This window comes from Rhopalosiphum maidis, chromosome 1, assembly GCF_003676215.2.
Source record: "Rhopalosiphum maidis isolate BTI-1 chromosome 1, ASM367621v3, whole genome shotgun sequence".
Classification (NCBI taxonomy): domain Eukaryota; kingdom Metazoa; phylum Arthropoda; class Insecta; order Hemiptera; family Aphididae; genus Rhopalosiphum; species Rhopalosiphum maidis.
This window is the reverse complement of record NC_040877.1, coordinates 40,408,233-40,436,119: the sequence shown is the minus strand read 5'-3', so window position 1 is coordinate 40,436,119 and position 27,887 is coordinate 40,408,233. Positions and strand designations below refer to the sequence as shown.

Sequence of the window (27,887 nt, the reverse complement as noted above, 5' to 3'; positions counted from 1 at the left end):
TTTATCAATTTTGTATATTTGTGTTTGAAATTAGTGTGATAACATTATATCCACGGGCCACGACCACCTTCAGACTTGGATAACTATAAATATTATAAATATTATATTTTAATCAACAGGCACTTTTTAAACGTATTGCGGTTTATGCACTTTATCTTTTTTACGAACAATAATCATAATAATTTATAATACTAGTTTTTCTTGTTTTTTAAATGCGCTTTGCTCTTTTATTAATTAATAATAATAAATAATAAATTAAATTTGATCGTTATAAAATTTAGTGCATAATAATGTACTTTTTGAAAGAAATAACTAGATAAAATACCGAGCAAAGGTCAACTGTACGCTTACCTATATATTTATAACATTTGTTCAATGGCTTAAATTTTAAATATTTTGTTCTTCACACAACCCAGACATGTCTTGGATACGCGACAACTCTATGACATGGATGCAACGTTTTTGCGCCCAAGTACTTACGTATGGAGAGATACCAAAACATGTTGCATTTATAATGGATGGTAATAGGCGTTATGCTAAGAAAAATTGTGTTGCCAAGAAAGAAGGCCATGTACGAGGGTGAGTTAGAACTTTGTCTAAAATATCAAAAGCACCCAATAACTTCTGATTTATATTTAATCATATTTATTATTTTTCATTGGCAATAGATAACTTATTAGTTTTAATTAAGTTAAATTTGTAAAATTTTCTTATTTTATTTTGTAATTTTCTAATATATTATGATCATTAATTTTATTTTGAATAAACAATGTTTTTCTAAATAGAAAATATTTTTAAATTATATCATGCTATTTATCTAATTTTATTTAATTTAATTACTACTTATGAGTACAGACTTGTTTAGACTTTATAAATGTTCTTGTTTACTGATCAGCTCATAAGCACCATGCTAACTTTGTGAATTATAAAATAAACCTAAGTAATGTTCAGTAGTGCTCAACACCTATAAAGTATATGGTTCAAGACATTTAAGTATTGTAATCACAATCCACTTATGGAATATTTATATTTATTTTATTTAAACCAAAGATAAATTGATCAATAACTTATATAGGTACTTTCAATATATTTCCTATAAAAAATAATATTTTATAAGTAAAATATTTATACTGGTTGATTAACCAAACATGCTTATACCCTTTTTCTACTTCATTAATATTAATGCATTTATTCAAAATTTGATTTTTTGAGTTTTTAAATATATTTATAGACTATATTTTTAAATTCCTGACATATTTTGTACAGCTTAGGAGAGTTATTTAGTGATAAAAACTTCTGTTTTTCAAATGATAACCGCCCTTTTATAAAGCACATTTTTTTTTAAAAATTGTTTATGTATCAAGATTAAAATTTGAAGAAGTGAGTTAGTGAGTTAGTTTTCAATTTTAATAAATACTAGACCTAAATTACATATATTTTATATTATTATAAAATCATTTTTATAGAAAATATCTTTAATTTAAACATTTTAATAACTAAAAAGTTGTTCGTTCAATTTTTAATTAGGTACATAAAATTTTTAAAATAAATAGCCACTAAATAATTTACAGTAAAAAGGGAAGTTCTTATTTGAAAAACAAAAATTTATATGGTGATACTCTATAAGTATCTTGTAAAAAAATTTTAAGAATTTGATATTAGGTCTTTAAATATATTTAATCAGAAATCATATTTGATTAATATATTTGAAGTAGGAACCTATCTAAATTTAAAGGAATAATTAAGGTTATTCTTCATTTTTATTGCTGAATTGAAGACAGTTATTAAGAGTTTCATTTTTTATGATTTGTAACTTTTATTTTTAAATGTTATTTTTATTTGAAAGATTTATTATAATCTAATACTAATGCTGTATCAGCTGTCAAGTTCACAGATTTATTGAGATTTATGGTTCTTACCTGTTCAATAATATAATATACTTTATAATATAGTTATTTTTACAATATTATATATTTATATATATAATATTAAATATATATACATTATAACATGATGTATGTATACTTTTAAATTTAGAATGCTATCGGGTTGCTAAGATGGCCAAGTAATATATTATCCCTAATAAATAATTAATCTCCAGGTATAACCAAATCATGGCTATATATTGTTGTCTGTAATTATTAATTATGTTCATATTTCTTCTAGGTTTGACAAATTAGCTGAAACATTGCAATGGTGCTTGCATTTAGGTATAAAAGAAGTTACTGTGTATGCATTCAGTTTGGATAATTTTAAGCGAACTCAAGAAGAAATCGATGCATTGTTTGATCTTGCCCGGGAAAAATTTAAAAGACTTTTGGAAGAAAAGTAATATATTTTAGTTAATGTTACTAATTAAATATTTAAATAACAAGTTTTAATATTTACTAATCTAATTTAAATGTAATGGAGTGAAAATAGTAAAAGTATAACATTAATTCATTGACCACTATCTGGTTTATATAATATAAATAATTTAATTTAAAATAAATGGTACTAGAAGTAAACAAGACACGTTTTTTCATGGTAAAAAGTATAAATATTTTGTTTAGAACCTACTTAAATCTAAATTTATTCTCATTTATTTATTATTAAATTAAATTTTCCTTTTTAAATATTGTAAAAAATAATGTTCACTTTATTATATTAATATATAATTAAATATAAAACAATTTAATAACAATATTGCATAAAATAGAAAAAAACGTTAGGGAAGTGGGTAACGCTCTACTGTACATTAGGTGTTATGCAGATCACTATAATGGGTGTGTTAAATTTGAATTTAATAATATTATAATATCTTTGCTTACGAAAAATGATTTTGAGTGGAGACAGCCAGTCAGCCTACATCACCAAGTATATTTCATGACTTGATAATTTGATATAGTTATTAAAGACATTTATTTTATTTATAATATTATAAGTATTTAATTATTATAATTATATATATATATATATACCATATTATACCAACAATCATCAAACATAAACAATCAACTTATATAACTAGTAACATATTTTTGTAAATATTGTAAAATAAAAAAATAGATTCATAGTATTTATAGATAATAATATCTTAAAAGAAATCAAAAACATCATTGCGCATAGTAAAATATTCAGAACAATATAATATACAATGAAAAACTTAATATAACGTAAACATTATATAATAATGGTTGGTTTGCTTTATAATCCATTAGTCAATTAATTCTTCATAACGTATAGTCACTCTTAATAACGAAACAACATTTTATGTTATTAAACACAATTTACCTGTTATAGTATTATAAATTATAAAAGTAATTAATAAAAGAACGATTACATTCTTTCATTATCTACTTTTAATATCGGAATAATATCGTTATTATCGATATCGAATATGTTCATTTTATTATTGACGTAATTTCTAACAAAAATTTTGTTTTTTCTTTAAACCCTTTCTATTATGAAAACACTCTTTAACAAAAGAAATCTCTTGATTCCTTCAGATTCGTTATAAAGAGTTTTCACAGTATGTAAGAGTTTTAAGTTCCCACAAATAATGTTTTTAAATTACAACATAATTAATATCGTTATTTATCTTTAAATAAGTAATTTTATCCAAATTTGTACTTAAAATGTCTATAAAAATAATTGCCTTTATATATTTTTTGATATTTTATGGTTTTAATATTAATTATTTTTGAGGAATCTTGTATTGAATTTTAAAAATTTAGTTAAAAGAAAAGTTTCTATGAATTTTTAACAACAAAATAGTGAAAAAAAATTTGCAATTTTGATGATTTTCGTAAATGCATATTAAAAAAAGTTATGCTTTTATATTTTTAATATTTTTATACCAATATAAGAACAATTTACATAAGATCTTGTATTAAATTTTCAAGCATTTCTACCAAGTGAATATCTTTTAATCGATATTTTTGTAAAAAGAATTTCTCATACCTATAAAGTATAAATATTAAAATTATTCGAAATATTTTAATATTTTATCCTAATTAAAAAACAGTTAACATAAACATTTGGTGAATATTTGAAGTAGGTTTCTAGTATTTGTTTTTGAGTTATACTAAAAACTAAATTTATTTTCTTGAAGATTCTATTTGTATTGAAATCCCAATTTTTCCTTAATTGTATTTTTTTCTTATTAATTTGAAATATACTAGGAATTTGATTTTTGACTCTCCGTTATCATATTAACTAGATCCAATTGGATATAAGAAACAGACAAAGAGGTTTTTTGGTTTTTTTGTCTGGTTTTATTTTAAAAATGCATGATTGTGCAATTTTTTTACTATGAGAAGTTTATCAGCTGGTACACCGTACACCATTTTCTTCTACCTATACAATACATATTATGTTAAAGTAGTCAGTAGCTTGAAAATGTTTTTTATCTACTTTTTGATGTGCCGTTGTCAGTCATTAAATTAATATATTGTTATTCTAAGAAAATATTTTTATAGCTTGTTATTAAGTTTCCCATCATTTTTTATGTTTCTTAATTTTAATGTTTATTTGATATCTCATTAATATTGAAAAGTAACTTTATTTTTTAATTGAGGTTTTATTATTTTTATAATATTTTAATCCTGAGGTTAAAATAAAGGAGTTGGCAATATAAACATAATTTGAATTATATTAATTATATTTTTTTAAGTCGTATAGATGTTTAGGAGCATTATCCAAAATAGTTAGGTAATTTTGTGACTAATTGTCATTTTTTTTTTTAAATTTTACTTATTTAGTTATTCATTACTAGTTTTTAAATGTTCTTCTTTAAAGATTTTTACATGGAATCAGGCAATGTGGTTAATATATCACATTGCCTTTTCTTTTAAAAGATATATAGTCTATAAATATATAAAAATTATTGTACTAACAATATTTATACATTTTTAATTAAATTAAAAAAAAAAAATAGGCAAGATATAATAAAGCAAGATTATAGAAATTGCTATTATTAAAAGTAAAAAAAATCAAAATCCAAATAAATGCATAATTAAAAAAAAAAATGGGAGTTTGCATGTTTTTATATTTTACTTGATATTTTATTTATGTTTATTGATTTAGATCAGCGGTTTCTAACCTTTTTAATTGTGCGGACTACCAATTAAGTAAAAAAATCTTTTAGGTCTACTAATGACTAATATAATACCTTTATACATATATATATATATATTTATGTTAGTTATTAGAAATAGGAGAATTTAAAAAATAATATTGCTTATTAAGAAAAATACTATTTAACTTAATCACAAGTTAAAGATTAAATAATTTAATGAGATTTGATTTTTCACATTGCTTGTCTCCACTGAAAGAGTCAATTTCTGAATTAAAACTGTATAGTTGTAGCCTTAAATCAATCTCAAAATTTAGTTTGTTCCTTTATTTATTTTTTAAAATAACTGTGTAGTACATTGTAGTTATTTTTGATTAAATATTATTATAACCAGAAATATTATTAGGTATATAATAAAAATATAATATATTAATAGTCAGTAATGTTAATATTACATGGTCTACAGTCTAGTTCCATGTTGCCCGTGGCCCATGGGTTAGGAACCGCTGATTTAGATAATCTTATTAGTAGGGTTAGCGTTTTGAATCATTTGTAATGTAAAAAGTGATTTTATAAGTAAAATAAATAAAAAATAAATGTGCTTACGCCAATTAATAATCAATTTTTTTGGTCAACGACTGTGGACAATTTATTTATTAAAAACACATTTAAATAGTATGTTCTAAAGGTAATATGTACTTGAAGTACCTAATAATTTATTGAAAATGTATTAAAGTACGATACTTAAATAAATTTTCAATAGATTAGTATTAGTAAATACATTATCAATATGTCTAATATTTATCCGCAATATTAGCGTAGTATGTGGTACTTTCTAATATATTATTTTAAATATAATAATGAAAAAGTGTTGTTTTTGCCAGTTATTATTAATTAATTGAAAAACATCTTTTATTAATTTTTTTATAATTACTTTTAAATTAAAACCCCATAGCCTATGTATTAGTTTATTTAAATATGTTGGTTTTAATTTTGTTTTAGAGATAAATTGAATGAGCATGGTGTGTGTATTAATGTTATTGGTAACATCAAAAAGTTACCAGATGATTTGGTTAAGTTAATAGCAGAATCAATGCTTATAACAAAACAAAACAACAAGACATTTTTGAATGTTGCATTTTCTTATACTGGTTGGTTGAAATAATTGCATTTACATTTAAATCAAATACTTAAATTATAATTAGTTAAAATGTATGTAAATATTATAATTTATAATGTTATGGGTTATTATTTGAATTTAAATATTGTTTTAAGTGTTTTGACTATAATTAATAATTATGTTTAACTAAATATTATAAATTATATATTTAGCTTCTTGTTAGTAAAGTTATAATTTTAATATCCATAGAAGTTATTAGAGTTATTTTATAGATTAAAATATTTACTATATAGTATTATTTTTTTGTGTAGTTAAGAATATGTACAATATAACAACACTGCATCTGTATATGTTGTTTCTATCTTACATACAACATAGACAATTTGCATTCATTTTAGATTGTTGCTTTAAAATATAATGAATTGACCTATTATCAAACTCTTCTCTTTGTTTTTTTCATATTTTAATTTTAAAGTGAGTTATGACCTTGTAAAATATTACAATTTGAATTGTCTTAAAAATTTAAATATTGTAAAAACTAATGAAAGAACAAAAGTAATGTTCTTACTATTAAGTTGAATAATACGTTTAATTTATTTTTCTAATCAAATTTCACAATACTAATTCAATAACATAGAGATCAGTGAATTTATTTAATTGTCTCACTGATATAATGTTTAATCCAATATCTTTTTGGAATTTACTGTTATTTTTAATACTTGAATATAAAATAAAATGTTCTTAATCATATTAAAAATGTTTTATCTATGTACTGTTTATTAGATTACAGTTTATTTAAAATTGTATAATTAAAAAATTACTTTTGTTTATTCATTCTATGTATGTACCTAACAATATATAAATTATTTTATTTTCAGGACACGATGAATTAACGAATGCATTCAATCAAATATCTAATGGTATTAAAAATAATGATTTGGAGGAATCAGATTTATCGGTCGAAATATTAGATAATTGTATGTACACATATCCGTCCCCACCACCTGATTTATTAATACGCACATCTGGTGAGACTAGACTGAGTGATTTTATGTTATGGCAGGTAAATTTATAGTTTTTGTAAATATGTTTTGTTCAAGAAAACTGCATTTTTAAATTAATTTTTTCAAATATTTTTTTTCAGTGTGCTTACAGTTACATTTATTTTACATCAGTCTTATGGCCAGAATTTACTGCGTGGGACTTTATGATTGCTATTTTCATGTACCAAAGAAATATTAGAGCAATTATACCTTTTAAATTACCCACTAAAAGATTGAGTTCAAGGGCTGAAAAATTTGTTGAAAATGTACAACAAAATCGGTTAAATAGTCTTTATACAATTGCGTGATAATATTATTGTTTTTTTTATTTTTAATTTATAAATATAATTTATTTACATAATAATTATATATGTACGTATTTATTATGTATGTAGTACATTTATTTATATATGAAAGTTATACATTATTTTAAATATTATTTTTTTAATAAGTCTATTTTTTGTTTTTACAATTGTACACATTTTGGTGTTTCATTTAATTCATCACTGTTTTCACTGTTGAAATTTCCACAAAGGCCGCATGTAAGTCCCCGCAATTTACTTTCAACTAACATAATGACCGTATGACCATAATGTTGAACTGTTATTCCAGAATTAATCTCAAGATCAGTCATTTCTTCATCCCATTTTTTTGCTCTAAATATTGATAAATTTAAAATTAATATTTATTGATGGGTTTTGATTTAAAGTTAAGAATAGTATATCTACCTATAAATAAAAATATCATCTTTATTTTTTGGCGGGTATTGAACTCCATTTTCAGTTACTTCAATTTCTGTTCCATTAATATACACTTTTATATCTGAATTTTCTTGAACCATGTCCATTACACTGTTCTGTGTTAATATTCGCACACTCTAAAAAAACATAAATACAAGTATTCATATTCAATACCCACATAGTTTTGAAGAATACCTTAATTATACTCACCAAAGTTGAATTAATAGTTATCATTTTAATTCCTACTATAAAACGAGATGATGAAGAACAGTCTGCTAATGCTATCGTGTAGCAATCTTGATCTAACTTGAAATTATGTGTTGTTGAATTATCCAAACTCAATGCTGTTTCAGAATTAACTGCGCAGATACCTGACACCAAAACATTATATTTTATTTTTCATACTTCTATATTAATATTACTTACTAAAATAAATGCTTACCACGAGTGGTCCAAGGAAGTTTAGTTGGAAATGTAAATTTGACAGTAGTCATATTACCTTCATCCATCACGAAATCCGAAAACAATGAATGCATTGTAATTATCATCCAACTTGGTAGCTAGAATTAGAATAATAATATGTCACTATTGCTGTTTGAAACAAATTTTCATTTTTGAAATTAATTAATTTTTTTCATTTATGTATATTATATATATTTCATTCTGGATTATAAAACAAATTTGTTGGGAACGTTTAAGATAAAGTATGATGATATTATAATAGTAATTTAGTAGGTAGGCATTTTGTATGAGATTTTCAAAGTTTAAATTTTATTGAAACTTGAAAGAGTTGAAATCCCTTTTGAGCCGCAACGTCTGCAACTGGTCACGTGCCTATGCCTATATGGCTATAAGATAAGTGGTATAGTATCGATCTATAAAAAATAATTGTTATTAACAGAAAGTTAGTTACATAATTATCTATTGGCTATATTTTATATTAAATTTAATACGACATACTCATGTTGTTGGTCAATTTTCTTAAAATCCTAAGAATTGATCTTACATTTTGTCAGTTTGTCACTGCATATTAATTGATCTATACCATAACTCCTGCACGGCTGTACCTACCTTAGCCATCAACTACTAGTTTGTATCATTAAAATATTGTAGTATGATAAAATCTATAGGTTGTTTTCAAGTGATTAATAAATAATAATCCCATATTATTATAATAAGTAGGTAATAATAATGATATTATGTGTTAATTCGTTCTCTATAGCGATGACCCGATAAATTTTGATCCATAATTTAGAGCGAACTTAACAACTGTGGGATTCCTATATCGATAGTGTGCGGAGTGGTCATAAAATCGCTTTACGATTACACATAAGATTAATAATAAACTATGGGTAATATGAGTATCACACAGAACTAGGATGATCTGACGGTTGTTCGTTTAAATCGGTATACCCGCCTGTAGTGCTTACATAGTATCTAGATTCTAGGCGCATACACAAAAACGTGTATTTTTATTTTATGAGTAGAAGGGGAGGGTGTCTGGGTGTTGAACCTCGATGCCCTCGTGTATAAGTAGCTTAGATAATATTATTTGTCACACATCACAATATGCGATGATGCTCACATTGACGAATTGCAGCGATATGATTTGACTGGTTGATATGTCGCTGGCGATCTGCAGACACGTGGGCGAATCGATGACGCACTGTTCCGGCCATTTCTCGTGAGCGTTCTCCGGTTTGATGGACACGAGCATGGTGGTGGCCGAGTCGTGGTAGCCCCACGAAACGGTTGCCTGGCCGTGCAGCGGCGGAGGCGGGTGCAGGGCGCCGGACTTGCGGGACGGCAGTATGAACGACCCTTCGAACCGCAGCAGCCGCCAGTACCCGTTGGTGATGGTGATGTTCCGCTCGCGGTTCGAGTGGCTCAGCTTAAACGATATTTCTTGGTTGCCGTCTGCGATGCGTGCGTAGTGCGCGATCAGGCCCCACAGCGTCTGGTCATAGTGGTTCATCGTGACGTGCACGGTATTGCCCTCTTGCACGAACACGGGCACCACCTGTAATTTAACGCATAATAATATGGACACGTGCTATAGTAATAATATTAAATATATTGATAATATTTAATACGCAGCAGTGTGTGGTTGTGATACATCTTGACAGAGTGTGTAATAAGGGACCATAATATATATGAGTTTAGTAAATATACATAAAAAAAAATGGAAATTCATTCGTGTGAGCGTTTTTAAAATTTTATTATTTTCATTATAATAAGTAATCTTGTATGATATGGTAATCGCTTTAATTAAGAGACTGTATTTAAAAACTCATTTAGAAAAGTCTATTGAGTAGGTATACTTTTATCCTATAAAATAATGAAATTAGTAGGTAAGTATTGTTTTTTTTCAAATTTAATATATATTTGTATGCACAACATTTTTTTCATTTTTTTTACTGTTTAAATGACAAAGTACATTTTTAATTTATATTCTGAAGCAAAATATTTTTCTAAAATTTTTAATACATAAAAATAGAAATTCGGACGAATAGTTTATGAGTTATAAGTATTTAAAGTTTAGGTAAGCTCTGCTGGTTATGAATATTTATCTTTTTACAATACTTACTCTCAATAAAAACTTAATACATAATTATAACGTGATAAATAAGCCAAAGCTATAATATAAAATACATATAATATAATTGTATATTTATATTAGTATATTATACTATTTATCAAAAACCTAGTACCATCAATGATGCACCTAAGATAGGTAGAAACATAATTAAACAATGTCGGTTTCTAAAAGTTTTTTTGTAACTTTACCATTAATAGTTTTGGCATGTTTCACAAATTTGTTTCAATACGAGTTTTTAATAAATATTACATGCTATGTATTTTGTGTTCTGCGGCACTTTATAAGTATAATATATTTAATATATAAAAGGAACAGTTTAAAATATTAGTAATATTACCCACGGTTATGTAAGTTATAGTGTTATCTATAATATGTAAATTTCAAAGTTTAGCCATACGTGAAAGTGTTAGGTGGACATTAACTATTTAAATAATTTTCTAATGAACTTAATAGGTAAATTGGATTAATTCTTTAAAATTATTTAAAACAATATCTATGATTGAACTTTCCTCCTTTGACTTCCAGATTTATAATCTATATATATATATATGTTAAGGTTGCTTGAGAAAATACTAAATTTTTTTAACACGATATAGTTGTAAGGGTTGTAATATATATAACTGTATATAAAATAAGTAAAATATGCGTCTCTTGAAATCATTTTTACGAGAATGGAATACCAATTACTAAGTATACTTGGGATGTTTCTTGTTGTTTAGAATATTTAAATTTATAATAATATTATTTATTTACCGTGTAACCTTTACCTTGCCCCGCTGACCACATAAGCCTAAAAATAATATTGCGTGTGCTAAATATAATATATATATCAGCTGGTGTGTTGAATGCACTTAATAGTTAATATATTATTTAAAATAAGTTATGTTTTATAAATATTCAAAGACAAACCTGTAACGGTGACAAGGACAATATCAAACCACAACTGTCTTCTGGAGGAATGAACGTGAAATAGTTGGCGAGTGAATATATGCCCAGGAAAGCAACGCCACCGGGTATGGCCCTAGAGAATAACAACGGTTTGAATCGAATATTTGTTGTATAGATACCATTGATATCAAAAGTGGTACTACTGATATCTATACTATAAGTGCCAATAAATATATAAATCACATCGTAATCGAAGTTGAGTATATTATGTGTGTTAGTGGTCGTATGCTGGTTTTGAAAAGATTGGAGTGATAGAGGGTGATCAAGTACTTTGGGACCTATATATAGCCCCGAGGCTCACGAAAACGTATAGAAATGTCACTTATGGAGATATATGATGCATTTCATATACGTATAGAATATATTAAACGATCATACTGTTGTAGCTTTAAAGCATTTCGATATAATTGATTCATTATACGTTTTAATTTGAGATGTTGATAATATATATTGCACATAAAAAAAAAAAGTGTTCAATATTAATATCGTGAAATGACGATGAAATTAATTTGTTAAGTAGTTTATTTAATTGTTTACGATTTTATTTGTAGACGTGTAAGGTATTTTAAGTTAAATATGAAACGTTGTATATATTTATTTGGCTAACAGTTGACGGAAAGGGAAGTATTGAGACTTAAGATCGCCGCTTCATCTCCGAAGTATTTATGACTTTGTATACTCTAAAATATAATTAATTTATGAACCGAGAAGAATACTTACTGATAGTTTTTATTACTAATCTGAAATGCTTCTTTGATAATAATCAATGAATTCGAAAACTTTCCCTCATCTTGGCAGTCAAATACAGTAGTGGCAATTTTCGCACCCAAATCTCTAGACTCAAAAGCCCAATCCTAAAGACGCATAATAAATCGTGTTATCCGTAATAGCAATAACGTTTATGTATTATGTATAATGAATTATGATATGGTTCCAGGCAGGAATTTAAAATGAAGAAAATGAAAAAATGCAAATTACATCGGTGAGCAATTCATCTTTCTTGACGACCGGCAACGTGTTTTCCGGCGGAACCAGTTTGGTCGCAGAATGCCATACGATCCCCAGTTTCGACCCGTCCACGAAATTCTTGTACCTGTAGGCTGACGCTTTTATGTAAGATCTAAAAAAGTGTGTTATTATCTCGGTAGAAAACGGTATTCTTGCGTGGATGCAACGGAAACGGTCAGCACCCCGCCAAGTGCTGCTCAACGGGTTAAAAGTTTTCAGACTGGTAACGGTGTCCATGGAGTATCTATAAAATATATTATTTCAAATATAACATATCGTTAAAACGACACGAAAACCATGAAAATTAGTGTAGCATAGTTTTAACTCCATAGCTCGCAGTTCAAAACCAAATTTTAGCGGAAAAAGATGTTTAGTTTCGACAACAGATTTTTGTTTTTTAGAATTTTTATCTATACTTAAATATATACATAAATAAGTATATAGCGTAGCATTTACCGGAAGTCTAGTTCGGCGTCCCTTGACTTGCCGCTCTCAGTCTGCTTGATGCTGCCTCGCAACGACAGCAACGAGGCCGTCCTAAACTGTAGTAGTATTGGCGTTCCAAAATCGGTGAAATACGTCCGCTGGAAACGTAATGGAAATGATAAACGTTGGTAGTTTAAACTGAACTGGAAATACAACGAACTCAGCCTCTTCAATACTGAAACGATATGCTTGTTACGTTATTTATACTTAAAATTGTATATTTTATGATATTGTTTCACTATAATTGATGGTCGTCGATAAAAGAGATGATTAAGATAAATTAGCACTATACAAAAGTTTAAATGAGCTGGCTTGTTCCCCTAAGATACTTTTATAACGATTATTTACTCTTCTTACTAGATAAATATTTGGAGCTATGTTGCATAAATAATAAACATAATAATAATAATTAATGTGTAATGCAATTTATATTTTATTCTGAAGACATATTTTAAAAATCCTTCAAATATCAATTTGTAAAAACTCTTGATATATGAAAATTATGTAAAATGCAATTTCGTTTATGAACTTTTTGTACCAACTTTAATACGTATTTGTATAGGTACTATTTTGCTACGTTTCACTGTATAGAATATTGTTATAAGGAATGAGTACTTAGTATATGATACGTGACCCATATATAATTATTAATAATCCTATTTTAATTTTATTGCAATTTCGACTATATTTATTAGGTTATATTTTGTCTCATGGTTCTAATTTATTGGTATCAGCTATAATTGATACGTAATTTCATGAATATATCTTTATACCTACGCTAACTTATCAGTTTGAGTAATTATGTGAAGTTTTTTTAAAAAACACGGAAAAAATAAAATGTTAGTATTTAATTTTTTTTCCTGAAGTTTCGAAGATTTAAGTGGAAAAATAATTATTGATAGATACGAACACGGTGAGACACTCAGTATAACACCGCGTGAACCGTACCGAGGGCGAAGCTCTTAAACGTGGTCCGATTTAAGTGATGACAGTAGATGGTCTGTTCATTGATTTTGATTATTGTCTCGAAATGAAGGTTTTCGTCTTCTCGAATGGCGAACTTGGCTTTTTCGAGCACGTCTTGCAGGTGCTTGAACGAGTCGGTTGTTTCACCGGATGGTTTTACCATAGTATTGAACAGTTCTTTCTTCAAGCTGTCGGCTAGCCCTTCGGCTTTTATGTGAATCTGAAATTCAGACGACGTGCCGAACGAGTGTTGTTCAGCCGTTAACTGGAGCACGGACGGAAACCCGGTACGCTGATTGGCCATCAGGATGGTCTGGACGATTCCACCGTACCCTCTCATTGGGTCCTCGTAGTCTAACAAGTAGTTACCAGTTGCCCAGTGATGCCATTTGTGTTGCACGAACCTTACGATTTGCGCGGCTATTTTGCTACTAAGGGAAGAAATTAAATTAAATTCGATAAACATTATGCTAATATCATATAATGTGGTAATTAACGTAGTTATTTTTAAGTTTTTGTGAAACGATGATTGTAAATACCGATAAAACAAAATAATTCAAGTTTAAACGACTAATTTATTAATTTTAAATTTTTACCACGTCAAAAAATTATCAAAATTAAATAATAAAAAATTTAAAAAAAGTTCTTCAACACATTATTGTACCTATATTGCCTACACATTACGCCGTCCAAATAATTATGTCGGTCGCTTTGATTTAAAAATAAATATTAAATACGAGTATTTATAGTATCATTAATATTTAAATGTTGATTCAATTTAAGCGAGTATGAATATATGAGATGTATATACATAAACAAATAAACTAATGTAAAATAAATAAATATAGTTTTTGATTTGATCAAAATCCAAGTTTTTTAGTTTCACAAGTTACAAACATTAAAAATATTTTTTTTTTTAAAACTACTGCGTCCAATAATAAACTAGATACACTTTAATATATCCAGTACGTAAATATTAACTTACTATTTGTCGTAGCAAGGATATTTGGAATTGGCCATCGAGTTGATTGTTGTGTAGTAAAAGTTATAAATCTGTTGGCTCGGTTCGGCTTGCATGAACCAGTAGAGTGTCAAAAACCGTGACACTGTCGGCTGGGACATCATGAGCATGTTTAGCGCGGATGTTCGGATTTCCAACGGTTCAGAGTGGTTTGTCAATATTGGCCAAAAAACTTCAGCGACCTTTGTGTACATTAAAGACATTAAACTACAAACTACACTTTATTATTATAATAAAATATAAAAATGTAATCTATTTTATTATTATTATTGTATATATTATATATATTTGATTTCTTAGTAAATATACATATATATTAAATACGATTACTAATACTTGGATGAAAATTGAAGATGGCTGTTATGTCGGGGATGGCTTATTAATTATTCAATATTATAATTTATACTATAACATTATAGTAAATTATACCTTATCCGGATGTGCAGACGTAGCTGATTTCGAAGCCCAAATAGCGACTAATCGGATGTGTCTAGAACGGTTGTGATCTGTAATAATTGGTTGTAAAAAGTCCAGTATATTGTTAATTTTCATGTTACTGAACGCTTCGATGAACAGCATTTGTCGACTGTGAGAAGTGGATTCTGAAACGTAACATTTCTAACATTAACGCATATAACGAAATAATATGATAAATAATTGTTTTGTCACCGAAGAGATCTTCTCTATCATAATAGGTTTGCGTGTAGCTCTGTGTTATTGTAATAATACAAAGCACAATTAATTTTTAACTTAACCAATTAAATTATGTTAATTTAAAAACTATAATTTAAATCAAAAAGACTAGCGATTTTACGCAAAATGAAAATCTATCTACATAACTTTAATTTTAACAACATCATTTTTGTTATTGAAATGATAGTTTGCATTGCCTATTCGTGGAAAACAATTTAAATATCATGAATAGTTATGTAGAAATAATAGATTAACGAACGGATTTTTTATGGGTTAATAATTTTAAAAATGGTTGTCTACATTTTTATTGCTTTTCTGTAAATAATTAATTTTAGTTTGTGTAATTGATAAACAATAATTTGTAAAACTAACATGGATTGGTCGGTATATTAAAATAATTAACATATGTATGGATAGGTTTATATATATTATGTTTGTGAAATTTATAAAATACGAATTGAGTACCTAATAAAGTAATAAGCAAAATGGCTTATGTCAATTGATTGTCAATTCAACTTAAATACAACCTAGAAACCTAATCGTATTTGTTTAAAAAGTCGAATACGCTGATGTTTTTTGATTTCTGTTAAGCCAAAAAAAAAAAAAAAAAAACCGACCGTACAACATAATGTTAATAATAGCAAGTGACAAAAATATTATTTGTTGTTATTGTTGTTAAAAGTCATTATATTTTGTAACTATATTTTAAAAAAAATTGATTAAAAACAATCATGTTACTGACCTATAAATTTGTCTAAGAATAATTTGATGTACTTGTTCTGTGTATCGTCTGAGCACATTCCTTTACCACACGTTTTATGTATCAACGAAGCAAAGCTCAAAATTGCTACTTTTCTCACTTCGTTTTCTAGATCTCTATCAAGATACAATAATATTTCGGATTCTTTTAAGAGCTTTTCGTTTGGATACCTAACATGGTACGGAAACGTAATTAACAATCCTGTTGCTAAAAAGCTCGTTATTTTTTGTGTCTTAATTAATTCACGAATAAATTCAACTGACGAAGCTGATCCAACTTGAGGTACTAAATCCCAAAAGAAGTGTCTAGAAAAACAAGTAAAACTTTGCACATATGTATAATAACTTATAAGTTAAAATCGTACGAACTGTATGGTTTCTTGTGAGTAACTGGTTCCAATTTTTATGGTATCGTATAATGTCATCCAATCGGATGTGTCTAACCACCACATTAGTTCTAAAGCTCTAAATTCAGTCTGGTTGTCTAGGTTAGTTGTACCAATTTCCCAGCTTAAACTTTCTGTAAGTTGACCAAGTGTATCAAGTATCTATAAAATACATAAATATTTATTATAATAATTTATTGACAATAGTTGGTAAGTATAATAAAATAATGCGTAAGAATAATTACTTCTGACAAAAGAAGAGACTTATTGGACGGTTTAAAACCCATTGTAGGATCTTCATAGTGCTCAAAATCATATTCGATTGAGTCGTCCACTTTCGATAACAACGTGATGGGTTCGCCGATAGGAAAAATGTGATCCAGTTCAAATGTTTGGCTGTTAAGAATCTAGTGATAGTGAGTCTAATTTGTATGTACAATTTTTAAGACTTACTTTACAAAGATATGATGAGATTCTGCTAATGCTTGGAATGGTTGGAACTCTACTGTACCGATAATATTCAAATACCTTATCACATTGATATCGTCTAGAATATAAGTTCGAACACTGTGACTCATACTCCCGTCCTAAAAATTAAACATTTTTAAAATAACAAAAATCATATTTAAGTCAATTTCGGCGTGGAAAATATCTTGATTAAAACTTAACATTTAACATTTAAACGATAAATTAATATTACTTGATAGCTCGATGGACATGTGAACGGTGGCGTATTGCTCCACTGTTGTCCAAGTTTATTATTGCAAGCTGAAAAGTTGATTATTTTCTTTACATTTGTATTGTTATTTTCTTTAGTCACAAGATACTGAACGTTGCATTTTCCAAAGACTCCATTCTGTAATTTTTTATTTTAAATTATCTATGTTTACTTTAATAATACGTTTATTTTATATGGGTACTTAAATAGTTGGGTAAATATAGTATAGTTGGGCAAGTACATTTACTTTAAAATTTATAAATAGATCAATAACCAAAATTAATATTTTAGAATTCAAATGTAAATTTATCAAGGATTCGGCCTGACTTTACATGACATCATGAACACTGTATTAAGATGCCTCTATATTACTATATGTACTTACCTCTTGCGAGGCAAACGACGGGCGCCGCAGGGAATCCAATTTCAGCTGAAACATAGTAGCCAATGCTCTTTTTATGTTCAATGATCCCGCTACGTCGCCGCTTTCGCTCTCGAACTTTTGTACTTCGCCATCTCTGTAGACGCATCGGAACGGTAGCGTTATCCACGGGTATTCTTGTTGGTTCTCGCTCGTTTTGAATTCCTTAATCTAATGTCGGAAAATCGATTTTTTATTATTTAATTGTTAGATATACATAGTAATTTATCATCTGTTTCAACAGAGAGTTCGCATCATCATACATACTTGAAAGTATGTGAAATTTTGATCGTTTTGGACTAAAAAGTACGCTTCTATCGAATAATTGGTCAAGTGTTCCGAAGGGAACACAGTTCCCACGTGTGTCGTCGCTCTCCATCTGTAGCCAAGCTGAACGCCCTCCGGAAATAGGTCACGATTGCAAAGGCTGGCTTGAACCAGATAACCTGTGATCGATGCGAAATATCGGGTGTAATTATTGAGAATACGCACGTAATTTGTATGCGTTAATATTTCGAGATTACAAAAATGTATTAATACGATATCGTATTTAATATGTAATTTAGTTAACCTATACATATATATATATATATATACACCTATATTATTATATAGTAACTTCTATCTATATAGGTACAACTCTTAAAATAAATTTATTTAACACAAAGAAAATATTAATTCAGTTTATATACAGGTTAATTATTATTAATTAGATAATGTATAACTTACTCAATCAAATAAAACGTGCGGAACTTAATATTGTAGGTACATTAGTTTTTAATTATTACTTATTTATAAGTGTGGTGCAGTATGCTTTAGTATAATACTTTGTTACAATAAGGCATTAACACTGATAGGTATATACGTTTGATTATATTAAACATTATACACTTAAATACTATAATTAGCATGTTGTAAATTATAATAATACATACAGCTACTAGGTATATTATTATTCTTAATTTAGTTGCTTATAGTTGCTTATTGAATTAAAATATTATTTTAAATAAGTCATAATATATTATTAAATGTAAAAATAAATTGATTCCGTACAAGCTGAGCTTATTTATTAGAATTTTAATTATTTATGAAATGTATAATCTGTTGTTGTTGTGTTGTTGGATTAATGTTATTATTATTATTCTTAATTTTAAGCAATTTTAAATAAAGCCTTGTCAGCATTAAACACTTCTTTTTTTGGAAATGATTTGTTAATTTTATTTTTTGTTCAGAATATTTATAATTTTATATAATATTGCCATTAGTAAGTATAGATAATATTATGTTTTGACATGGATTGTTTTTTCATTATTCAGTTATAGAATTTGAAGAACACTACAATTAATTGTTATATGCAATTGAATAACTTGTGTCGTACGTGTAAACGTATTTTTACTATACCAAAAAAAGAATTAAGGAAAAAGACTACAAAACTGTGACTGTATCCTAGACTGTATCTTAAATAAAAATTCATATTCAAATTAAATATCGCTCCCTTTACTTAAAACAAAATAAAAATAATTAGAGAACTGGCACAATTAGAAAATATGAAGTATAAAAATAAATTAAATTTTTTAAGTTTTATACTAGTAATAAAATAATAATTATGGCATATAATAAACAAAAAATAATATATATATATATATAATATGAAAACTTTCATAGTAATTACTATGAATTTAGATAAATAACGAAAAATGTACTACAACGATATATTTATTTATTTTAAAATAAAGTGATTTTAACTTTAATTTTAAATACGTATATTTTTGACGGAGGATGGAATATTTGAGGTTTTAACAACATATTTTATAACAAATTATTATCATAATAAAATAGTAAGTAACTATACAGGAACCATTATTGAGAATGTTAATAAAGTAGTAGTTAAATATAAACATGTAAGATATCATAACATTTATAACTATGAGTTTTACTAATTTAGATACCACAAAGTAATTACTATTTACTATAATATTATGATGTAATACAATTTTTTTAAATGTTTATTTTTGTTGTTAAAAAAAATAATTTTAAATGTATTTAAAAATGTTGATATATATTATAACAACTATTGATTGCAGTAATTTAGCTTGGTATTAAACTTTTGTTAGCAACAAATCAACTTAACTTAATTGGTTTTTTAAACCTCTTTAAAATTCAAATAATATTATAACATCGCTATATGAATAATACAAGTACAGAAATAAGTAGAGTATATTTATTTTATCTTTTCTACATTATTGATAACTACAATATGACTTTAAAAGACAAATAATATTATTTTCACTGAATTCGAGACGTTTCAGATCCAATTGATAATACATTCGAATTCGATTTTTACTCAATTGAGAAAACTCGTCTTTACATAACTGATGAATTTTAAATTTTTAACTGTATAGTAATGTCGGTTGAATTTAAAAACAAATTAATTTACTTCAATTCTAAATGTGCTGAGAGAGTGAATATAAAATATAAGGCTCGGCTTAAGACACTATCGTATTTTCATTTAACCTGACAGTGTGTACAAAATATATAGTTATGTACTATGTACGCTGGAATAAAGTTTTAATCCACAAGACGACAAACTATATAATGATATATAGTACACCTACAGACTTAAATATCAGATGTAAAAATGTCATTATATTGCACGTTCAAAAAACGCGTCCGTCGGTTCCTTAACAAAACTAATAATAATGTAATTTGTATAAATTACAATTTTTCATGACTTTTACTTTATTCAAAAGTCACGAATTATAATAATAGTAATAAATAGGTACCTATAATACTATTTCAAAATATATTTATACATGTATATTATACTCAATATATATTATCCACAGTTTAACATATTTATTTCATTATTTGTACTGTTATAATAATGTAATTTGTGGCCAATGACTAAAAAAAAAAATGTTTATATACTAAATGCAACATAAAATTAAAAAAAAAGAAAGTAAGCATACTCTGCTGTCCAATTTGTGTAGATTATATATCGTCATTGAGTAAGTCATTATAGTAGTGTAGTATGTTAAATTTGATTTCATTGATAAATCATCGCATATGAAAATAATTCCGATCGATAATGGGGCTGGTAGAGCCTATATTACTAAGCCTATCTCATGATTCATGACTATATTGCTATTAAAGTAATTTATTTTATTATTAGTATTACAGTAAGCTGATTTAATCTGTGAACAGTGTAGACAGTTTCGTGGTAATGTGGTAACACATAAATAATAGCATAAAATTAAGTTAAATGCTTTGAAAAAGTTATTAAATATAATAAAGTATGTTAAAGTTTCAAGTCCCTACAAATAATATTTTTGAATAATTGCAATATAATAAATTGAAATTATTATTCTTCGTGTAAATATCTAATTTCATCAAAATTTAAAATTGAAATGTGTGTATAAAAATCAACAACAATGTTAAAATATTTTTTTTTCAGTATGAAATTCTTATGAGGAACCTTGTATTACATTTTCAAGTCTTAACTATAAAAATTGAACCTGTAGATTTTAAACTAAATAATAATATTTGAAAATGTTAACAGTTTTGATGAATTTAAAAATATTGTGCATATGTACTATATATCTATAATATTATTCAATATATCTAATGACAATTTATAAGGAACTTTGTATTAAAGATTTCGATTAAAGAAAGTTATTGACTGAGCAAAGGTTTTTTTATTAATACTTATAAAAAAAAATCGAAAATGTTAAATGCCTATAAATAGTTGAAAAGTCAAATATTTAGAAATGTTTATCATGAATAATGGTGAAATGGTAATCAATTACAAACGTTTGGTGTAAATCTCAAGTATCTACGGTTATTTGTTTATGAATTTTAACAAAATACCAACATCGATTTTATCAGAAATTGCTGGTTTTGCATGAAAATTCTCGTTTTTCTAGTAATTTAAAACTTTTTTTTTTCTATAACACTATCTAAATAGCGTTATTAAAATAGAAAAAATTAAACGAAATCAATAAATAAAAAAATTCGGATACTACTGAAAAAATTCTATTAATAATCATAATTTAAAAAAAATAATAAACAATAAACGTATAATAATGTGAAGTAGATAAATAATTGCTAATATTTATGTTATTAAAAATAATGTAAATATATGCTTTTTTACGCCAACCTACCTATACTATACATCGTCATTCCAGTTATTATTTCAATTTTTTAACTTGATAGGCTTATTTTCGTAAGCAATTTTTCTGAAATATTTTATTATTAGTACCATATTTTTGTAATTATATTTTCATAATTCAATTGATTCTAATATTTATCTTTAATTTCATTGGTGTAAACTATCTTATTTTTATTTTTAACGTTAAACTTAAAAAAATAAAATAAAAGCACTATAATTTTATAGCATTTTTACTTGAAAACGTAAAAACGATATATATTTTAGATTCTGAGCAGATGATGAATGTGTAATGATGTGAGTTTTTTTGTGTTTTTCATCACTTTATGGCCTAGTAGAAAATTAAATTGAAAAAAATTGAAAAGTGTTATTACATTTTGAGTTATATAAGTTGATAAAATATGGTATAAATATATTATTATTATAATAATTAAACACTAATAATATAATAAGAAAACAATTTTAGAAAAAATTTATCAACTTACAATAATATTAAAAATTTAAAAATAAAATTAGTGATTTTAATGGTTATGTCAAAAAATATGTTATGAAATACACTTGGTGATGTAGGCTGACGGGCTGTCTCCATTCAGAATCGTTTTTCGTGTGTAATGATAAAATATCATTGAATTCAAATTTAACACACACATTATAGTGATCCGCTTGACACCTAATGTACAGCAGAGCGTTACCCACTTGCCTAACGTTTTATTATTTAAGCTTATCATTTACGGGCATTTACGTTATTTTTTTTTTGTTTTTTTTTTTTTAATTATAATTGACTGAGAATTTATTTTAAATGTTGGCCTTCCAAAAGTATTAACTAAATATATATTTTTCTACCAAAAAAGTAGAATAAAGTTTAAAATCAAAGTATTTTTTTTTTTTTTTTTACTTTGAATTATGTGCACGTATCGCTCTACTTCGAATATGAAATAAAATCGAGTAAGATAAATTTTCATATTATATTGAAAAAATGATTTCGTGATAATTTTAAGATAGTGTATTTCTTTAAATACAAAGAACAGAAGATATGAGATTGGCAACAATTACGATTATGTTATACCTACGTGGTTATTGTACTAGTTTACTTTATACATAATAATATTATACAGAACGTATCTGCATGCTGCATATTAATCTGAAACTGTTGAAACCAAATTCCAATATTATTTTATCAGACGTGCATGTGATTATATTATATAACATTGCGATTGCGTATATAAGAGAGAATTAATGATTGTATAATATGAGTTATTGTTTTTGAATGAGATATAATTTCTAATTAAGTAATTACTTATTTTAATTGAATTCGAAATATTTAAGATGCACTAAACATACATAATCAAAATAAGTTCCAATCATCTTATAAAATACCTCCCTTCTTAATTATTTAGGTGAATATAACGATATTAAATTAATATATTAATATAGTTTTGGATTTATATCTTTTATATGAAGATATTTAATTTTTTGACATAAGAAAATTGATAAAAAATACTTTTATTTTAATTGAAGATATTGTCTTTTCGAGTAAATTATATAACAACGATACCAAATTACTATTTTATTTAAAACCGGCACTATTATAATAGTTCAAAATTAATCTAATAAGAGCTTGTAATAAAATAACCACGGGCCTTACATTTATTTTACCAAATATTATATGGTTTATAATTTTTTCTTTTTTGAGATATTTTCACTTACATACAGATTTCTTTGAATTGCAAATAAATGCTTGAAACGATTAGTGAAACGTAAAATAGTTAAGTTTGAAGAGGTCTATTTTATGATAATTTATTAAAATTATAGGTACAACCAATATAATAATACCAATAATATTTTGCATAATGTTATAAGATATTATTTTGGTTACTCTTATTTTATTGATTGATAAATTATTCACATAAAAATGTATTTATTATTTTATTAACAAATTTCTAAAAATAATATGTAGCCAAAATCAGGTAACTTATAGATATTTTTTAGAATATCATAAAAAATGTAAGCAATATAAAAAGATTCAGATATTCTGTTAATTAAAACAGATACAAGTTAACCTAATCTATTAAATACTTAAATAATATTGTTTTTATACGCAATGTATCTATTATATAAGTACACATAATTTTTATTATATATTTTTAAATCAGAAATAAAAATAAGAATTTAGCTTAATGTGCTATCCATAATATTCAATAAAATGTTTATTCAATTTATTTTTAATATTATTTTCACCATAGTTATGTATTTATATGCAAGTAAAATATTATGTACAATGCGTTGAGTAGATCCTTAGCAATATAATCTAGTTGCGTCATGTAATGATTACAATTGAAAGTGAAAAATCCTAATGATTAACAACCTGATGATAACAACCTTTCTCTATTGATAGTAAATTATTAATCATAACCAAACGGAATATAATACAGAATACAGATTATTGTTTAAGTCATATTATTGCGATACGGTTAATGTTTTACTTCTCATTTAAGTATATTGGACGTTGTACATTTAACATCTAAATACTGATTAGACGAAGACGACTGAATGATTTAATTAAAAAAACGTCGTAAAGCAATTGTTTCTGGACAATTAGTTATGTCTTATGTATACTTATATGTGTAAAATAGATTATAAAAAAAAAACGAAAATACAAACAAACATAATATTATCAAATAAGTAAAGTAGACCATCCAAACAGATGTTATTATTGTCAGAATTCTGTTTTTGAAAAACGCGTAAACGAAACAAACGCATACGTCCTACATATTATATTGTTTTTAATGATACCGTAGCTGAGTATATAATGTATATATATTATATAGTGTTCTAAAACTAATGTTTTAAAATAAATAAACTACCATCACAAGTGGTGCTTTAAATGTTTAATGAGTTTTATTTCGGTACACTTTAAATGAAAAAAAAAATATATATATATATATTTAGACATCTACTCGCGCTGTTCCGACAAATGACGATACAGTTTCGTAAATCATCAGTGACATGTTGAGATATGTTATAGTTTTTAATTTAAAACCCTATTGGGCCCCAATTTTTAAAGAAAAACAAAATTAAATATTTAATCGACTATGTTGTTGAAAATAATTTTGTAATCACGGCAGTATCCACTTACCTGCGTTAAACCGTACGTATATGAATCGTTTGGCAATAATGTTATGTTTTTGTACCGACAGTGCTATTTTTCAATGAATTCGTTGTTGAATTTATAATATTCGATATTAGCTGTTCGGTGCAGTTAAATAGTTTTGAATTTTGTTTTACGCTCTCTGATAATCGTTTTCAAAATAATAACAATTATTTTAATACTTATGTTGGCTATAGAAGTATTTACTTTGTACTAATTATTAATATGTATGTATCACGGTAATTTAAACGATTAAACGTCAACAATGATGACCTATTGTTATGCAATTGGTATATGCGATGTGTGACGGAAAAGTGATTATTGATAGGTCTGCCTATTCATTATTTTTAATTATTAGATATAGGTAATAAAGTATACATAATATAATAGAATAATGCTTTTAATTATTCATAGGATTTTAATAAATAAATAATAATAATTAGCTATAATCGAATATTTTCGATTTTGATAAAAAAATTAAAAATCTTATTAACTTTAACCTTATACGGAGGTGAACACTTTTCTGCATATTTCAAGATACAGCTTAATATTGTATGATTAAATTTTAGTAAAATTTCATTTATCCTGTCCATGTGATAATTTCGGTTTAAGATGTAAATACAATTAAAAATAATATTAATATAAATTTCAAACGAGCGTGCATGGCGAATCGAACAAAACATAAGAACGTGTAGGCACGCATTTATCCAATTTGAATATATCATTATTTATTACATAATGCCACTGCCACTAGGTGTATCATAATCACTCCATCTGCATCGATTTGCAGCTATCTGAAGATATGATACTAATTACTAGTATACGTCAGCGTAATACACCGTCGCACCCGACTACCCGAATTAATTTTTACGCCATCAAAATTGTACATAGCGACCGACTAATGAGTAAATATTACCTACAGTTTATATTATAAAACATTATATAACAATATAATATCACATCCGTAAGTAACGTTACCGAGTTTTAACCTCTACGATTCGTTTTAAAGGACAACATATGATCAGCGTGTAGCGAGATGACACGGAATCGGGCTTGTGGACGATTGAAAGTCGGACAAGGGGAGACATGCCAACATTGCCAACCAGACACAAACGACACCTTCCTAGCAGATGAGAGTTTTGATTTTACGGAAATCACACCTTTACTATTTTCCACTTTAATGTACTCGATACTATAACTATACTATTTTAAATTAATTAATTCTGTATTATGTTTTATTGCAACCAAATATAATATTGAAAAATTGTATTTAATATCATGTAAAAATAAAATTAAAAAATAGGCATTATAGTTATTCCTAATAATTATTAATCATTTTTAATATCACCATTCTCTTATTAGCTATTGGAACATAATAAACGGCAGAGCAGTATAATAATAATATTATATTGACCTTTGCATATTTTTCGAAGGAATTTTAAAATAGATAAACCTGATGAATCTGCAGTCTAAGACTACATTATACATCAGTTATCATTATATATTATTAAAATGACGTCGTATTGATTTTAGTATAGCGGACGTTGTCCGTGATCGATAAAACGTCTTTTTAGCTGCACGGTGTGGACAACACGATAATACAAGTTTATTTGATTGGATTCGATCGTTGGGGGGGATTAGTCTGGCACTAAACATTTAACCCCCGTCTCCGAAGGGTCGTATATAATACGGTGTGTTCAGTGTAATAAATATGGGTAGATAATTTGGTTACCCAAGGTTTTTTACTGTCACTGTTGATAATAAGGTGCGAATTAAATGCATTTTTACGTTTTTTTTTTTTAATAATCAAATTTTGAGATTGAAATAAATAATTTAGAGCATTAAAAAAAAAAATTGTTATGCATCGAAATTCACGTCCCATATAGTACACTATATGACACGCACTGTTACGAATAGGTACTCACACGATACGACGGCGACTATAAAGCCCAATCTGTCGTGCATTGCGTCGTGGAATCGACGGCTTCAGTGAGAGTTTAATAATTATAATTATTATGTCTTCGTTACGTGTTACCAGCGCTTGGCGAGGTGTCCGTACGCGTAACCGGCACCACACACACACACACACACACACACACACAGGCACACACACTATCTCTCTACGATCGTATCTAAGCACGCGGATTTGTTATATTTTGGTTTTTATTATTATTTCATGTCCGACGAGCGATCACATGTTAGCTGTGCGCCAGCAGACGTCCACGGCGACGATGGCTAGTGCTCGCGCGGTAGTGGAAATGCTGTTATGCGTTATATGTTTTACACGATCGTATACGGTTTCGCGGACCGGAAATGAGCTGTCCCTATGTTATATGGCCGAAACGAATCGACCGGAAAAACGCACGTTAGACACTGAACTTGCACTAAACCGTATGCCGTCACTACACTAATAGTAATAATAACACTTATTATACCATCACATTATCATGATTGTTGTAATAATTATTGTTCCTGTCGTCGCGGCGTCCGGCGTTCGAGTGTATTTTACTATTATTATTATTATATTATAGGTACTATTATAATAGTATTCCGTCTCGTTGTTATCGCATACTGGTGCGGCCGTTTTCGAAACGGGTCCGACGAATCGGC

The 27,887-nt window shown here is 26.7% G+C and overlaps 2 protein-coding genes across 4 annotated transcripts; one reads left to right on the top strand and one right to left on the bottom strand.

Moving 5' to 3' along the window:
- The first annotated feature begins 47 nt into the window (after positions 1 to 47).
- On the top strand, positions 48 to 7,605 carry LOC113553918 (dehydrodolichyl diphosphate synthase complex subunit DHDDS). 2 transcript variants are annotated; one of them, XM_026957510.1, is made up of 6 exons: positions 48 to 341; positions 417 to 579; positions 2,167 to 2,328; positions 6,059 to 6,207; positions 7,055 to 7,239; positions 7,321 to 7,527. In XM_026957510.1, the coding sequence occupies exons 2-6, from the start codon at positions 419 to 421 to the stop codon at positions 7,525 to 7,527; spliced, it is 864 nt and encodes a 287-aa protein (XP_026813311.1). In that variant the 5' UTR covers positions 48 to 341; positions 417 to 418. The 2 variants fall into 2 exon arrangements, with proteins under 2 accessions (XP_026813311.1, XP_026813319.1); XM_026957518.1 differs by lacking the exon at positions 48 to 341 and having other exon boundaries at positions 419 to 579; positions 7,321 to 7,605.
- Positions 7,599 to 27,827, bottom strand: LOC113553909. 2 transcript variants are annotated; one of them, XM_026957487.1, is made up of 20 exons: positions 27,203 to 27,242; positions 18,232 to 18,410; positions 17,929 to 18,135; positions 17,526 to 17,681; positions 17,279 to 17,412; positions 17,071 to 17,221; positions 16,809 to 16,987; positions 16,423 to 16,745; positions 15,417 to 15,589; positions 14,952 to 15,169; positions 13,949 to 14,397; positions 12,971 to 13,175; positions 12,485 to 12,758; positions 12,227 to 12,360; positions 11,468 to 11,579; positions 9,545 to 9,979; positions 8,402 to 8,519; positions 8,170 to 8,330; positions 7,948 to 8,096; positions 7,599 to 7,875 (listed from the first exon to the last, which is right to left on the bottom strand). In XM_026957487.1, exons 1-20 carry the CDS (start codon positions 27,240 to 27,242, stop codon positions 7,686 to 7,688), a joined length of 3,987 nt encoding a protein of 1,328 aa, XP_026813288.1. In that variant the 3' UTR covers positions 7,599 to 7,685. The 2 variants fall into 2 exon arrangements, with proteins under 2 accessions (XP_026813288.1, XP_026813296.1); XM_026957495.1 differs by having other exon boundaries at positions 7,686 to 7,875; positions 13,949 to 14,394; positions 27,203 to 27,827.
- Positions 27,828 to 27,887: the final 60 nt, after the last annotated feature.